The 15,344-nt window shown below is 46.3% G+C and overlaps 1 protein-coding gene across 1 annotated transcript; it reads left to right on the top strand.

Annotated features, from left to right (window-relative positions):
- Positions 1-2,110: 2,110 nt before the first annotated feature.
- Krt77 (keratin 77) lies at positions 2,111-14,493 on the top strand. Its single transcript, XM_058576424.1, has 9 exons — positions 2,111-2,820; positions 6,809-7,023; positions 8,214-8,274; positions 8,779-8,874; positions 9,824-9,988; positions 11,316-11,441; positions 11,555-11,775; positions 12,216-12,250; positions 12,765-14,493. The coding sequence occupies exons 1-9, from the start codon at positions 2,212-2,214 to the stop codon at positions 13,178-13,180; spliced, it is 1,944 nt and encodes a 647-aa protein (XP_058432407.1). The 5' UTR covers positions 2,111-2,211; the 3' UTR covers positions 13,181-14,493.
- Positions 14,494-15,344: the final 851 nt, after the last annotated feature.

Genomic DNA, 15,344 nt, shown 5'->3' with positions numbered 1-15,344 from the left:
GTAGAATGCATTTTGATAATCATATATAATGGAGTATAATTGCTCATTCTTTTGTTTGTGCATGATGTAGAATCCCACCAGTTGTATAGTTATATATGTACATAGGGTAACAATATCTGATCTGAAGAGGCCCCAAATGGGCTCCTTCCCCGACACCTTCGTGAGCCTTCCCTGCAGACTCCAGAGCCTGTGCCCACTCTCCACGTGCAGCAAGGCCTTCCTCCACCACTCACTTCCAAGCCCACCTGTAAAGAATGCCCATAATTAACCTCTTCTCTATTCTTTCTAAATAAATATCCTACTATCCTTCCTACCCCATACCCGTCCCCTCCCTTTACTCCCCTCTACCTAATCTAGAGTAACCCTATTCTTCCCTGGCGCCGCCCCCACCCTCCACATTGTAAATTAGCATCCGCATATAAGAGAAAACATTTGTCTCTTGGTTTTGGGGATTGGCTTATTTTGCTCAGCACGATATTCTCTAGCTCCATCTATCTATGGGCAAATGCCAAAATTTCATTCTTCTTTAAGGCTGAGAAATATTCCATCATATATATATATATATATATATATATATGATTTTATCATATATATGCATATATATATACATATGTGTGTGTGTGTGTGTGTGTGTATATATATATCTCACATTTTTTTTTCTATTCATCTGTTGATGGGCACTATGGTTGGTTCCATAGTTTAGCTATTGTGAGTTAAGCTGCTATATACATTGATGTGGCTACAACACTATAATATGTTGATTTAAGTCCTTTGGGCATAAACCGAGGAGTGAGATAGCTGGGTCATATGGTGGTTCCATTCCAAGTTTTCTGAGGAATCTCCATACTGCTTTCCATAGTGGTTGCATCAATTTGTATTCTCACCAGCAATGTATGAATGTGCCTTTTCCCCCACATCCTCGCCAACATTTATTGTTGTTTGTATTCTTGATAGCTGCCATTCTATGTTGCATTATAAGTGTGCCTTCTTTGGACTCTTCCTTTTTATGAGATCATAGCCCAGACCCTATTGTATGTTCTGCTCCTTTCATTTAACATTGTGTCCATAAATGTTTTCCAGTTCTGTTATGAAGTCTTCAGGATTATGACTTTAAATAATTGTATCCAGGTGGGCAAACCATCACTTAGCTATTTTGTGGAGATTGGGCCTTTAGGGGTTTTTCTCCCTTCAAGTTGAAAAAATGTATTATTACATTTCATATGAGAACCACTAGATATTTTGGCCCAGAAGGCAACACACATTTTTGTTGGCTGCCAATGATGCTCATGAAATAAGGTTATCCCAGGCATGTTATATGTTCCACGAGGAGGAGCACAGGCCATTGCTGGCCATGGACTCTTTATTACTAGTTATTGATAAGTACAGAATTTTAGAGTAACCATTTAAGGACTTTCAACTGTAATTTTTGTCAATAGGACAATTTTTAATTGCTGAATCTAAAAATGAAGAAAAATTAAAAAATAGGGCTTATGTTTTGTGCATCTCTGGCTTTTAAATCACCAAAGAGTAATTAATTTTATGCTATTTTATAAAAATATTGTCTATAACAAAAAAATTTGTCTATAACAGGATAGGAATGATAAAACAGAAAAAGAGACATTTTGTTTCCTGGTCTAGAAGACAATATTAGGTATTGGTAAATGCTTAACCAAAAACTTTGTTGTTGTAAAACAAAGATATAAAAGAAAAACCTGTTGCCCACCAAGACAGTGCTATGACTTCAGGAGTATCCACGTAATCCCAACTGTGGTCCCAAGGTCACTAGACACCCCCTAGCTTTGCCCCAGATCTCCCAGGCACACCCCCAAACAAACAAGTGGAGTTTCTTAGGAAGAGACCAACTAATGATTTGGGGGAAATTGTGCAGGAGTTTCCAGCAACTAGATCCTCAGAGATTATTGCTGTCCCATCTCCCAGTGGTAAGAGATGAATGATAAACGATCAAGTTGGGGAAGTTTTTCTGCAATGTAATTTCATATAGGTGTGAGGTTTGAAACAGATGTTCTGGCAGGCAAACTACACATTAATACTCCCCTCCCAAGATTCTGAAGGTGCCCAGCCCAGCAGATGTGTATATATAGGGACTGAGCCAGATCTCTTCCAAAGGAGTGGCAGCTCCTTCCCTCTTGATCTCTGCCTCCTTCCAGCTGCGCTCTCGCTCCTGTCTGTGCTCTGGTTGCTCCAGCAACCATGAGTCGCCAATTTAGTTCTCAGTCTGCATTTAGCTCAAGGAGCAGGCGGGCCCATAGTGCCAGGTCCTCCTCGGGCTTTGGTGGTGGTGGGAGTCGGACCGTGGGGTCTGTGAGTCAGGCCTGGGGCAGGGGTGGCGGTGGAGGCTATGGGAGCCATGGAAGGGGCTTTGGCTCGAGGAGCCTCTACAATCTGGGTGGCAGTAAAAGCATCTCCTTTAGCATGGTGGGGAGGAGTGCCAGTGGCTTCTGCCAGGGTCGGGGATCAGGAGGAGGATTTGGAGGGGGCAGAAGCTTTGGGGGTGGTGGCTTTGGAAGTGGTGGCTATGGAGGTGGTGGCTTTGGAGGTGGTGGCTTTGGGGGTGGCAGATTTGGAGGTGGTGGCTATGGAGGAGGTAGTTTTGGGGGTGCTGGGTTTGGGGCTAGCAATTTTGGGCTTGGGGGCTTTGGTCCTTCTTATCCACCAGGGAGCATCCAAGAGGTGACCATTAACCAGAGCCTTCTAGAGCCACTTCACCTAGAGGTGGACCCTGAAATTCAGAGGATCAAGACCCAGGAGCGGGAGCAAATCAAGATTCTCAACAACAGATTTGCCTCCTTCATTGATAGGGTGAGTACCTTAGAGATAGGCAGAACCTTTGGTCACTGACCAAGTGACCTCTCACCAAGTGTGCACTTTTCAGTTGGATGATAATAATCAGTGATCACTTCTGTGTGTTTGTCCTAGGATAGGAAAGAATTTACCTCATTTAGGCTTCAACCTGTTTTCTTGGAGGGATTTATATCTACTTTCCCTTTTGGCAGGAAAACAGATAAAGGATGTGAAATACCTGATAGATATTCAGTGCAGTGATCTCATTCTTATTATTCACTTCTTATCCATCCATGCACACATCCTTCCCTCCTGCCCTCCTTCAGTTCATCTACCCACCCACCAACACATATGCTCTCATTCATCCATCCATCCACCCACCCTTCATACACATCCACCCATCTATTCATCTTTCCACCACCCATCTACTACATTGATTTATACACCACACTCATCCATCCATCCATCTTCCCATTAATATCTACACATAGCCTTCCCTCTTAGCTGCCTTCCTTCCATCCTTCCACTCACACATATTCATCCATTCGTCTATCCACTCACCCATACATATTTATCCATCAGTCCTTGTACCCACCCATCTATACACCCCCAAACTCATCCTCCCATAGCCATCCATCCATCCATCATCCATACATATCTATCATCCATCTTCCCATCACTGCACTTATTTATATACTTCCCACTTATTTATCCATCCATTCATCCTCCTACCCATCCAGTACTATACCCATCTACCCACCCATTGAACCCACAAATACTAAGCATCTACTATATGTCAGACACTGTAACAGGTGCTATAGGGGTGAACAGGACACAAGTTCTGCTCTCAAGGAGACCCACATCTAAAGGGGAGAGTTACAACAGTGTATGGGGAGTATGTAACAGGGGTAGTACTCTCTGGCCATGGTATCTCAAAAAGAGTGCCATGAGCTCCCTCCAAATCCTCCTGCTGCTTCCCATGAGCTTTGCCTGCTGGATTTTTGGAGGGCTTCTTTGGAGCCCCAGGTCTGACCTGAATCTTGAAGGTGGGGGAAGAGCCCTGCGGGCTTTCAGGGCAAAGGGAATTTTTAAGCAGAAGGCCCAGGAGGCATAAAGATACAATACCTTCAGGGAACTTCAAATAGTTAAAAATCCTGGAGAAAAATGCATAATAGAAAGGAGAGGGGAGAAGAGAAGGGGAAACTGCCAAGACAGGCAGAAATAGCAGGCTGGCAAGCCATGGTAAGGCCTAGGCTGATGTGCTGGCCGCTGGTTATCCCTGGGAGCTGAAGTCAGTAACATACCATGTAGCAACCCTGAGTTCCTCCTAGTAGCTTACCAGGACCAAGAAAGGGCCAGATGGAGCCATGGAAGACCCTCTTTCTAGTTCCCTGATTAAATCTCAGACTAGGTCTGGTTCAGGCCCATGTCACCAGGCAGAGGCTGGTGGAATATCTATGGCAAAGAGCTTCCTCTAGCATTTCCTTTTGTCTAGAGGTAGCGGCACAGTGGCCACTACCTGATATCTGGGCAAACACAGGGGACGGTACAGAACATGTGAGCACAGGAGGAGGTGGGGTAGAGTGTTGAGGCTTACAGACAAACAGGAGTTCCACAGAGCCAGGTGCTTCTGACTCCTCTGATCACCCTGAATGGGAAATTTGGGTGAATGTAATCGCACCTCAGGAACAGAAAGGGCTGGGAGCGTTTGGTTGGAGCAAGGATGTGAAGCCGAAGGAGATAACAGTAGGAGGTCAAGGTTATACTAATGGAGGAGAGGGAGGAAGAGCATTGTGGTCAGTGAAATGACCACAGGCTTCTGACAACTGATCTCCTGAGACTCTCATTGGGTTACGGTTCCTGTCATTGACAGAGTGTCTGTCCAGTTTTATGGCATGGGCTTTGGGCAAAAGCCAAGGTATCAGAGGCTTTGGCTTCCAGTCCTTTCCCAAGGGCGTGGCCTGTGATGACCATGAAGAGAGGTTCCTCAGCCAGGCGGACTCTGGTCTGGATGGAGGCAGAAGCTCTCTAAGTGGTCTTCCTGCATTTCCCCTTAGCTCTGTGCAGCCTGCTCTCAAGACCAGAGCAGAGCACAACACTCATCCATTTAAAGGACGTTTCTTATCTCTTTTGGAATAAAAGCCCAATCCCATAAGGACCTATATGATCTAGCTTTGTTCCTGCAACAAGATTCTTTCTTTGGGTCTCCACAATGCCATGCTACCCAACACAGGGCTGTGAATGAGTGTAGAATTGACTGGGAGCATAACATGGAGTAAAAATAGATAGTGGCAGGAATGTCTCATCAGGCATTAATGAGCGAAGCTGATAAACCTGTTGCCCAATCTCTGACTTTGATAAAGCTAGCAAAAATGAGCCGTGGGAAATAATGCTCTATTTACATTTTCCAATGTAGAGTCAGAATCCAAAAGGAGTAGGCAAGGACTAACCCTTAGATGGACAGTGTCTCAGGGGCTGGGAGATTCTAGATACTCCCCTTAAGGCCACATTGTAGGGGACTGTTGGCAGGGTTCTGCTCTGACCATACAAAACAGAGGGGGTTGCCCTTTGCAAAGCTCTTGGAGAAGGGAACTGGATTACAGAGTGTTTGTGTGTGTGTGTGTGTACACATACCCATGTGCATGAGCAAAGCAGAGGCAGCACCACCATCTCCATCTATGCATGGGAGGGGAGGCTCCCTCTGTTGGCAACTAGAAGAGGGAAGGTGAGTGTAGGTCAGTAAGGTGTGAAGGGCAGTTCATGTGCTAGGTCTGAGCTGCCACCTCTCTGGCCCCTGTATACCATCTTTGTGTCCAGTTTTGAGGAAGGAATGAAGATACCGGGTGATGTCTACTCTATTTCCTGGGAAAAGCAACTTGGGTATTTCCAACACCTGCCAACCCAAAGTTCTTATTTCAGGGAACTTGAATATATTATACAATTTAGAAAATGAGAATATTTATTATTAAATTTCTCTCTGGGGTCTATAAACATTTAAATATGGTAAATTTACTGAAAACCTTGCTGACAGGCAGCAGGGGTGGTGGTAGCTCTAGGGGCACTCAGATAAGCTTTCTCAGAAATTAATTAAATTAATTAATAAATTATTTTGAAGAGTGGGCATGAACCTAGAGATGCTCTACCATTGAGCAACATCCCTAACCCTTTTATTTTCTATTCAGAGACAGGGTATCCCTAAGTTGCTGAAGGTCTTGCTAATAAGTTGCTGAGGTTGGCCTTGAACTTTAGGTCTTCCTGCCTCAGACTCCTGAGTGATTGGGATTACAGATGTACATCACTACACCTGGCTTCAGGAATTAGAATATTTTAATATTCCAAGCCCAGTTTTTTCTTCTCCTCACTTCTTCCTGTCCTCAATTGCATGACCCATGTCAGCCACAAGAGAAAGAGCCTTGGATTTGTTAGAGTTTCAGATGTTTCAAAACATTATTTCCTTATGTTGGCATGGATAAATTGAATGATGTCAATGGTTATAGCTAAATGAACATGGTACTCAGTTGGAGGCAATGCACCTTCAAACCAGAGTGAATCTCAGTGTTGATTTTATTCTTTTTTCTTTTTTGGTACCAGAGATTGAACCTAGGGGCAATTAACCACTGAGCCACATCCCTGGTCCCTTTTCATTTTTTTATTTAGAGACAGGGTCTTGCTGAGTTGCTTAGGACCTTGCTAAATTGTTCAGACTGCCTTTGAATTTGTGATCCTCCTGCCTTAGCATCCCTAGCCACTGGGATTTATAGGCGGGCACCACAGCACTTGGCTCAGTGTTAGTTTTAGACAAATTGACCTTATAAGCATTGGTCACCATCAAAAACTACATTGTCTTCTGTGTGTCCTTGTCGCAGATGGGGGAAAGCTCTCTGACCTCTGGAGGAGCCATATGATTCTCTGAGGTCTGCATGTGCATGGGGCTGCTGATTCCCCTTCCTGTGGGAGAGCTGCTCTGACCCATGGCCTGAGGTGGACTGGGGTCTTTGTTTTTTAGGTGCGATTCCTTGAGCAGCAGAACCAGGTGCTACAAACAAAATGGGAGCTACTGCAGCAGGTGAACACCTCGACGCGGAGTAACAACCTGGAGCCTGTCTTGGAGAGCTATATTAGTGAGCTGAGGAGGCAGGTGGATTTTCTCAATTCGGAGCAGATGCGCAAGAACACGGAGATCAGGGGCATTCAGGATGTCGTGGAGGACTACAAGAACAAGTGAGGCTTAAGGCGGGGCAAAGGGGTCTGGGAGGATCGTAGCAGGGAACTGATTCATAGGGGCAAGATATTTTGCTTCAGTGTCTACATGTAAGAGGTGGGACTGGGCCCATCAGGTGCAGTCATTCAGGCTCTGCATTGCACAACTGCAGGGGGTGCCATTTTGCATATGGCAGCCCTGGTAAGATGGTACTTGTCAATTGTATTGAGTGGGTTGGGGGAGCATAGTTTTATGGTTGTTGGAGCTAAATAAGCTCTGACACTTATTAGTTGCTTACAAATCAATCTGTCTTCAGTTCTCATATTAGTAAGTGAGGATAGTAAGTACCTTGCTGAATTATTGTGATGGGTTGGTCTGTGGTTCTCAGACTTCAGTGTGCATCAGCTTGCTGCAATCAGATCACTGAGTCCTCCCCCAAAGCTTCTGATTCTGTAGGTCTGGGGTAGGGTCAGCTCTTAGGCATTTCTAACATATTTTTTATTGATGTTAATGCTGGTGGTTTGGGGACCACACTTTGAGAATCATTAGTTCAAAGGAAATTGGGCTTAATCAATTCTTAGTATTATACTTGCACATGCTAGGCTACTCAATATATTAATAGCAGTGGTGGGGAGGGGGCAGGAGCTGTTAAATTTCAGATCAGCTGCTCTGAGCAACTGTGTAGGTGACTAAGTGGCCTTTCCCTCTCTCTTCTTCCCCATGTGGGGTGTTTCTCTTAACATCACTTTGACATTCTTCCTGTGTAATGCCAGTGTGGAGTCAAATGTATATGAATCAACAAGGGAAAAAATAAAACCCTGGGGGTAGAATTATAGATATTTTTTTTTCTCTTACAAATTTAGTAAAAGTGATTCTTAACTGGAAAAAAATGATTGAGTTTGACACTTTGCAAAGGTAAAACATCAGAATAAAAATGGGTATTTTGGGGGGAATTCTGTGTGGCTCTGGGTTTTCCTTGTTGGGTCCTTGTCCCTTCTGTTGGTTTAGAGAACCAGGAGGTGGCTCCAGCCATTTATCAGTGAGAACACCAGGCCCTGGCAGGAGACAACTGTGTTGTAATCAGAACTCTCAAGTCCAGGACAGTAGATAGAGGTCTGGGGAAGTCTGAACTTTCTGCTGCTGGTGGGGGAAACATCAGGAAGCCAAGGTCAGCTGCTGCAGCCACTCTGTGCTCTTTGCCTCGCCACAGGTATGAGGAAGAAATCAACAAAAGGACCAGCACTGAGAATGACTTTGTGGTTCTGAAGAAGGTGAGGGGAAGGGAAGTCCCTGGGGGGGCTGTGGATGCAGAAGACTGGGTGGGATGAAAAATCCCTGTGACTTGCAAGATGACCTCTAGGGCCAGCTTGGTGTGCATTGCCCAAATGCATAGCCCTTATACTGAAGGGAAAATTGAAATTGACTCTAATGTGACTCTTTGGGAACCCTCTGGTTCTTGCCTCTCCAGGCTTCTGAAAATGAAACTAAATTAATTGACAGCTTTTGAATGTCAGTCATATGTGGGCTTGGGACTTGGGGAGGTTCAAGGGTGCTGTGTGTGATTGACCAAGGTGTGGAGGTTGATGTCTATCTCCTTCTGACTGAGAAAGCCATGGTTTGCAGGCCTCTTATTTGAGTAAGGTGATGACATTTTTAGACAAGGAAAAACCCAGAGAGGATTTGTCACTTTCCTGGGTGGAAAGACAGGTGTGGTAGAAAATACCTGGTGGTGGATAATGTGGTGGATAAGCAAACCATCTTTGCTTGTTGTTTAGGATGTGGATGCTGCTTTCATGGGCAAAGTGGGTCTGCAGTCCAAAGCAGACACTCTGCTTGGGGAGATCAATTTCCTGAAATATTTATTTGACACAGTAAGTTCAGTCCTTATAGGAAACCCTGTTCTTATCTCACATCTCATAAGGGGAATGTGCTGAAAGAGGGGAGGCCTGAAATCTAGTAGTACCCACCAGGAGTTTATCTTCCCAGTCACTCAACTCTGTGGGCCTGGAGTCAGCTGTTTCCTCACCCTCCAGTCCTCCGTGTTCCTGGGTGGGGGCAGTGGAGATGGAGACAGTGAGATCCTAAGGTTGGAGGAAAAAAAGTTGTCTCTGCTTCATGTCTTCCAATCTGTCTGGGAAATGAGGTTGACACCAAGACATACAGGAACAAAACCAGCCAGAAATTGTCATGCATTCTGGGACATCAATAGGGCTGTTAGAGAACTCTGTGGGAGATGACTATGGATTTTAAAGGGAGCGAGGACAAACTGCAGGGGTGTGGGATAGTACACTTGCGCACCCCTGGTCCTCCTATCACCCATGTCTAACTTGGGGACACATGCTCTGGGCCAGGTGCTGATAGGAGCTCTACTTATCTTCTGGGTGTCTCTATTCTACAGAACAGAAAACTGAGCCACTTTCTCAGTAACCCAGCTAGTCAAATGGCTCCATAACTGCAGTCCTTTCTATTTCCTTTGAAAGCACATGAGCTAATATGCTTGTCAGAGGGTACAGTTCAAGATGGCGGCCAAGCAAGAGTAAGGTTGGGATGGAGGACACAGGTGAGGCCTGATGGGAAGGTGGGGCCATGAGGGCTCTAAGTTCAGAAGCCTGCCTCCCCCCTGGAGGGTAAACCTGGGTCCCATTACTTTATTTGAAGCAATTAAGACTCTCCCCATTCCCTCTTTTTGCATACAACAATTGAAAGAACTTTCCTCTGAGGCTCCTTCCTGGTCCAGGCTTTTGGCCTCCCCAGGGAACCTTAAGAGAAACTGAGACTCTAGGAGAGTGGAAGGGGTCAATGGTACTCCATGTCTCACAGGAGCTGTCCCAGATGCAGACCCACATCAGTGACACCAATGTCATCCTGTCCATGGACAATAACCGCTCCCTGGACCTGGACAGCATCATTGATGCAGTGCGGGCTCAGTATGAGCTGATTGCACAGAGGAGCAAGGATGAAGCCGAGGCGCTGTACCAGACCAAGGTGAGCTCTGCCCACAGCTTACACCCCTGAAATAGGCAGATGCTGCCCAGAGCTGGTAGTTCTTCTTCTTATTTTAAAGTTGTTATAGAAACTTTAGAAATTATGGTAAGGATCACCCATATCTCACCACCAATATGATGTGTTCAGATGTTTTCTGTGAGTTCTTTGTAGCTAACGTATAGGGAGAACTCATAAGGGCCAGGCACCACACAAATGCTTTATATACACTATTTTATTTAATCCTTGCAATAACCCCATGAGGTAAGGATTTCATTATCCCCATTTTACAGATAACAGTATGAGATTCCTACATATATCAAGTGACATCAGAACCTAATTCAAGAGCACTATCTATAAACCTTTGCCCTTAATCATTAGAATTATTTTAATCTTTTTCATAATGGTACCTGTTAAAACAGAGTTTGATTCCTTTCAGTTTTACTTATCAATTATGAATGCCTTTCTGTTCCACTACATAGTCTACATTTTTAACAGCATGGTATTTCATTTTGAGATGATTCCTTCACTTATTAAATAAATACATTCACAATTTAGTCTTTGGTTACTTCTTTACTATAAATCAACCTTGGCCTTTGTGGATGATAAAGATTCTGTGTTGAAGAGACAAAGGTTGACAGCCCAGTCAACTAAATTCTGAACAACTGGCATTTGATGATTTGCTATGAGTTATTGTCCGTGGCCAACTCCAATCCCAGCTGATGTCTGTCCCACTGACCTGCAGACAGGTATTCTGGGATGGAATAGATTTTTTTTGGCATCAAACAGGAGAGGCAGAGTCAGCAGTGAAACATCAGAATACAGATTCGCTTGAGTTAACTCTCCCCCCACCATGTCCTGTGGGTTGAGTTCTATTGGGGGCAATGGAGACACAGAAACAGAGACAGGAAAATGTGAATGAATGTGGAAGATGCTGAGGGCTTCTGAGGATGGGCGGCCCTGCCTGCTAGGGAAATCACTCTGGAAAAGAATATGAAGGAATATGGTGGAGTATAAAAAGTGAGGGTAAGAACCAGTGTGAAGGCTTAGGCATGTGAAAAAGGGCATCAGGAAGCAACTTTGGCTGGAATACAAACCTACCCAGAGTGGGAATGAAGGGCCTTTAGTACAGAGGTGTGTGTATGTATGTGCATATTTGGGGCTCAGGTGAGAGATTCAGTGTGGATATGTATGTGTACATGTGTAGAACCACAGCTCCAGATGGGCTTATTCTGGAACTTCCCAGGGGAGAGCAGCCTAGACCCATCCCTTCTTGGAGGAGTTTGAGGTGAGTAGCAGGTGCTGACCATGATGTCACCTTTGACCTTAGTACCAGGAGCTCCAGATCACAGCAGGGAGACATGGAGATGACCTGAAGAATAGCAAGATGGAGATTGTTGAGCTCAACCGCACCATCCAGAGGCTGCAGGCAGAGATTGGCAATGTCAAGAAACAGGTAGGACAAGTGCTCAGGGTGGGTTGGCCAGTCCTCTTGCCTTCCATAATGTTCTGCTAGATCAGCTTCCCCAAACTCAACACTATGTGTTTCTCCAACTGTCTCTGGCATAGATTGAACAGATGCACTCATCCATTTCGGATGCAGAGGAGAGAGGAGAGCGAGCTCTCCAAGATGCCAAGCAGAAGCTGCAGGACATGGATGAGGCCCTGCAGCAGTCCAGGGAGGAGCTGGCCCGGCTGCTGCGTGACTACCAGGCACTGCTGGGAGCCAAGCTGTCCCTGGATGTTGAGATTGCCACCTACCGCAAGCTGCTGGAGGGAGAGGAGAGCAGGTGGGTGTAGCAGTCATGTTTCTCAGCCAAAATGAGGATGTAGTCATGGACCGTGTGCTTCCAGGATGGAGAGAAGATAATCTTCTCAGATTTCTTGGGAAGATTGGTGGTCCAGTGTAAGCAGAAATATTAGAGTTAGAAACAGAAGATGTGTGAATTGGCAGGGTATAGGAAAAGTCATTGTGACCATCACCCACCTCCAAGTACAGTGTCTCCATATCCCAGCTCACACCAATGCCACCAGGTGGACAACCCCAATGCTAAAAGATTTCGTGAAAATGCTGAAAATGTCCTCTGGCCCCACTGTCTCCCTGGCCTCTGCCCATGCACACAGTTTCCCGAGGCTTGGGGACATCTCTGCTTCTATTATCTTCAGGTTGCCTTCACTGATGTCCTGATGCTTCATGAGTGTGGTTAATGACTGTATTTTGGTTTTACAGGATGTCAGGAGAGCTGCAGAGCCATGTGAGCATCTGTAAGTACCAGAGTCCAGGGATAGAGGCTGGTTGGCACTGGGCAGAGGATGGGCTTGGTAGGGTTGCCAGGTGACCAGCAGGGATTGGCATTGGGCGCTTTTGCTTCTAATCTAGAAGAAAGAATACCAAAGTATACTAATGTCACCACAAAGCCTAGAAGAATTTGTTGCAATGGTTATGATTTATTTATTTATTTATTTTTAGGTCTGTGTATCTTAAACTTTTGTGATACCTAATCTCAGCAGTGACTAGAACTCTTTAGGGCATATATTCAATAAACAAGGAGAATGTGTTACTTAAAGGAGCGCTGACATCCTTGTAGTATGAAGAGCGATTTTTAAATGGAAATACTTTTGATGTCCAAAGTGTATATTTGCAAGTCGGCGGTTATCTATTTGCAAGTTGATGCCACCAAAGATCAAGGATGTAGGAGCCCTTAGGTTGAAGGGGTAGTGCAGTTAAGTCCCCCTGCCAGGTCCTTCCGAACCATTTACGCGGTCCTCTCCTCAACAGCGGTGCAGAGTAGCCAGGTATCCATGGGCGGTGGCTACAGTGGCGGAGGCGGAGGCTACAGTGGCGGCGGCGGAGGCTACAGCAGCGGCGGCGGAGGCTACAGCAGCGGAGGCTACAGTGGTGGAGGTGGAGGCTACAGCGGCGGCGGCGGCGGCTACAGTGGCGGCGGCTACAGTGGTGGAGGTGGCGCCTACAGTGGCGGTGGCGGCGGCGGCAGCAGCAGCAGCTCCCGCGGGGGCGGGGGAAGTTACGGAGGAGGGCGCGCCAGAGGCGGCAGTGGAGGCGGCTATGGGAGTGGCGGCGGCGGGAGCTATGGAGGAAGCAGTAAAAGCAGCAGCAAATACGGTGGCGGCTCCTCGCGCGTGCAGATCATCCAAACCTCCACCAACACCTCCCGCAAGCGAATCGTGGAGTAGGGGCAGAGCAGCGCCTCTCAGGGCTCACACACAGGATGCGCCCCCTGGCTCTTCTCCTGTCGCCTCCCCGCTATTCCCTTCCTGACTCCCTCTCACTTAGCTTTTCCTGATGGGTCTCAGCAGTTTTGCTAATAAATTCCACTCTAGGCGAGGAAGCAGGGTGGATAAGCACAAATAGCAGCTCTGTCTTTGGAGGGCACTGGCTTGTGGTCAAAGGCAGTTACACTCTCACTCGGGATCCCCTGTCTGACCCTGCTCCTTACCCTGGGGACACTACATAGTTGATGGACAGGAAAGTCGCAGAGCTTCTGCAAGGTGGATGATTGAGAGTACCTCAGGTTTACCAAGCATCTCAACCCCAGGCTTCCTTTCTTGTACCTTGGCAGCTGCATGATCCACAGTCCATCCCTCAGGTTGCTCACAAAATGATCCCTATGGGCAAGTAGCTGGCTTGGTAAGAGGAAACTACCAGGGGTCAGTTCCTGATTCTTTGTAACCTCATACTTTGACCTTGATGGTTGATGTACTGACTATCTGAGATGCCTGTAGGTCATGCCTGTCCTGATTCTGAATCTCTATGTTGAGAAGCATTATCCCTCTGGTTTACAGCCCCCTGTGGGAGTATGTCAAACCCCCTGTTTTTGTCTAAAGGGAGGATTGTTCTTAGCAGTGAATGGAGGTATGACGGACAGATGATCGAGTTCTGTTTCTGTCCTGCCCTCCAGACAGCTCCATCTTTGGAAGATTGCCCCTTCCTGCACTCTGCTCCATTATGGGTCTGCAGAGAGTTGCCTAGTGGGCTGGGCATCTGCAGCCCTGTTCTGATCCACCCAGGGTGCCCAGGGCTTGAAGCCTGAGGACTGTGAGGATCTGACTTGGGATGGTTCCAGTCCTGAGCCAGTCTGGAAGCTGCCTGTTTTTGTCCCAGGCAGTTAATGCCCTTTTCCAGACCTCACAAGTCCCTTTTCACTTCTGTTCTCTTTGAGCACTTTGTGAGACTTTGACTTCTACTTTAGGGTCTTATAAAAGGTGCTTGAGACATGCTGGAGGGGTCTGGCAGGGGAAAATGTCAGCCAACATGTGGCTTGAGAGGGGGAGTGTGGCTTTGCTTCTAGGATCTGGAGTCCCCTTCACTGGCTTCCTGAGTCTCGACACCAACCTCCACATCCGTGATTCTGTTGGGGCATCTGAGGGGCTCTGTGGGGGGTCCCTTGGGAAGTACCTTTGACTTCATCATTTCCTGGTTGAAAGGTGTACCTTGAAGGGCTTGGCATTTCCAGTCTTTCTAAAATAAATTTTTCTGTGGTCTCAAAATGTCACTTGGTCTGGAAATGAGTTATTTTTTTCTTGTCTTTGAAATTATTCATATTTGGGAAATTAAGGTTTATTATTTTTATCATTTTTATTGTACAAGTAATATATAATCTTGAAGAGCCTTGCAGACATAATCTTATTAATCTTTAAAGTGGCCTATCATTCAAAAGCCAATTACATGTTTGTTCAACAGGCATTTATTAAGCTCCTGGTGTGGCAGGCAGTGACCTGGGCACTGGGAAGGCCGTGTTGGATGAACACGTCTCTGAATCTTAAAGTGCTCACAACTCAGATGATCTATTATGGGGGAGAGGGAGGCTTTGATAGGGGAGAAGCCAGTGTGTATGCCTCTATGGACCACCTAGCCTGAGGGTGGAAGCAAGGCCTTCTGAGGACATGGGTAGACCCACCAGAAAGGAGCAGTGGGACCAGCAATAGGTGCCAGTGCTGGGGAAGGGAGTTTGGTCCCAACAGACTTCAAGAAGACTGGAAAGTAGAAGAGTAGGGGCAGGTGTTGACAGGGGTCTAGTATGCCCAGAGACTCGAAGGTAAGAGAGAATGGATGTGTGTGAGCAAAAGGGACAGCAGGATGGGAGAAACCAAACAGGGAGGCAAGGGGCTGAGGTCCAGTTACCGAGTGGGGGTCAAGGGCAGGAACATTTTGGTTGATGCCTTGAGAGAAGCAAAGTTGCAGAAATTTAAAAATGGAGCAGGTTAAGCCATCGCCTTATCCTGTATGGCATTTCGGAGTCCAAGTAAAGGACTCACATAATAGTTATGACTTGCCTGCTTGTTCCCCGAAGGAATAAAGATGGAATTTGGATATGGGGTTCATTCGAACACATTCGAA

This window comes from Marmota monax, unplaced genomic scaffold (assembly GCF_021218885.2).
Source record: "Marmota monax isolate L192 unplaced genomic scaffold, Marmota_monax_Labrador192_F-V1.1 WCK01_AAM20220418_F8-fsc00012, whole genome shotgun sequence".
NCBI lineage: Eukaryota > Metazoa > Chordata > Mammalia > Rodentia > Sciuridae > Marmota > Marmota monax.
This window is presented reverse-complemented; position numbering and strand designations above follow the sequence as displayed.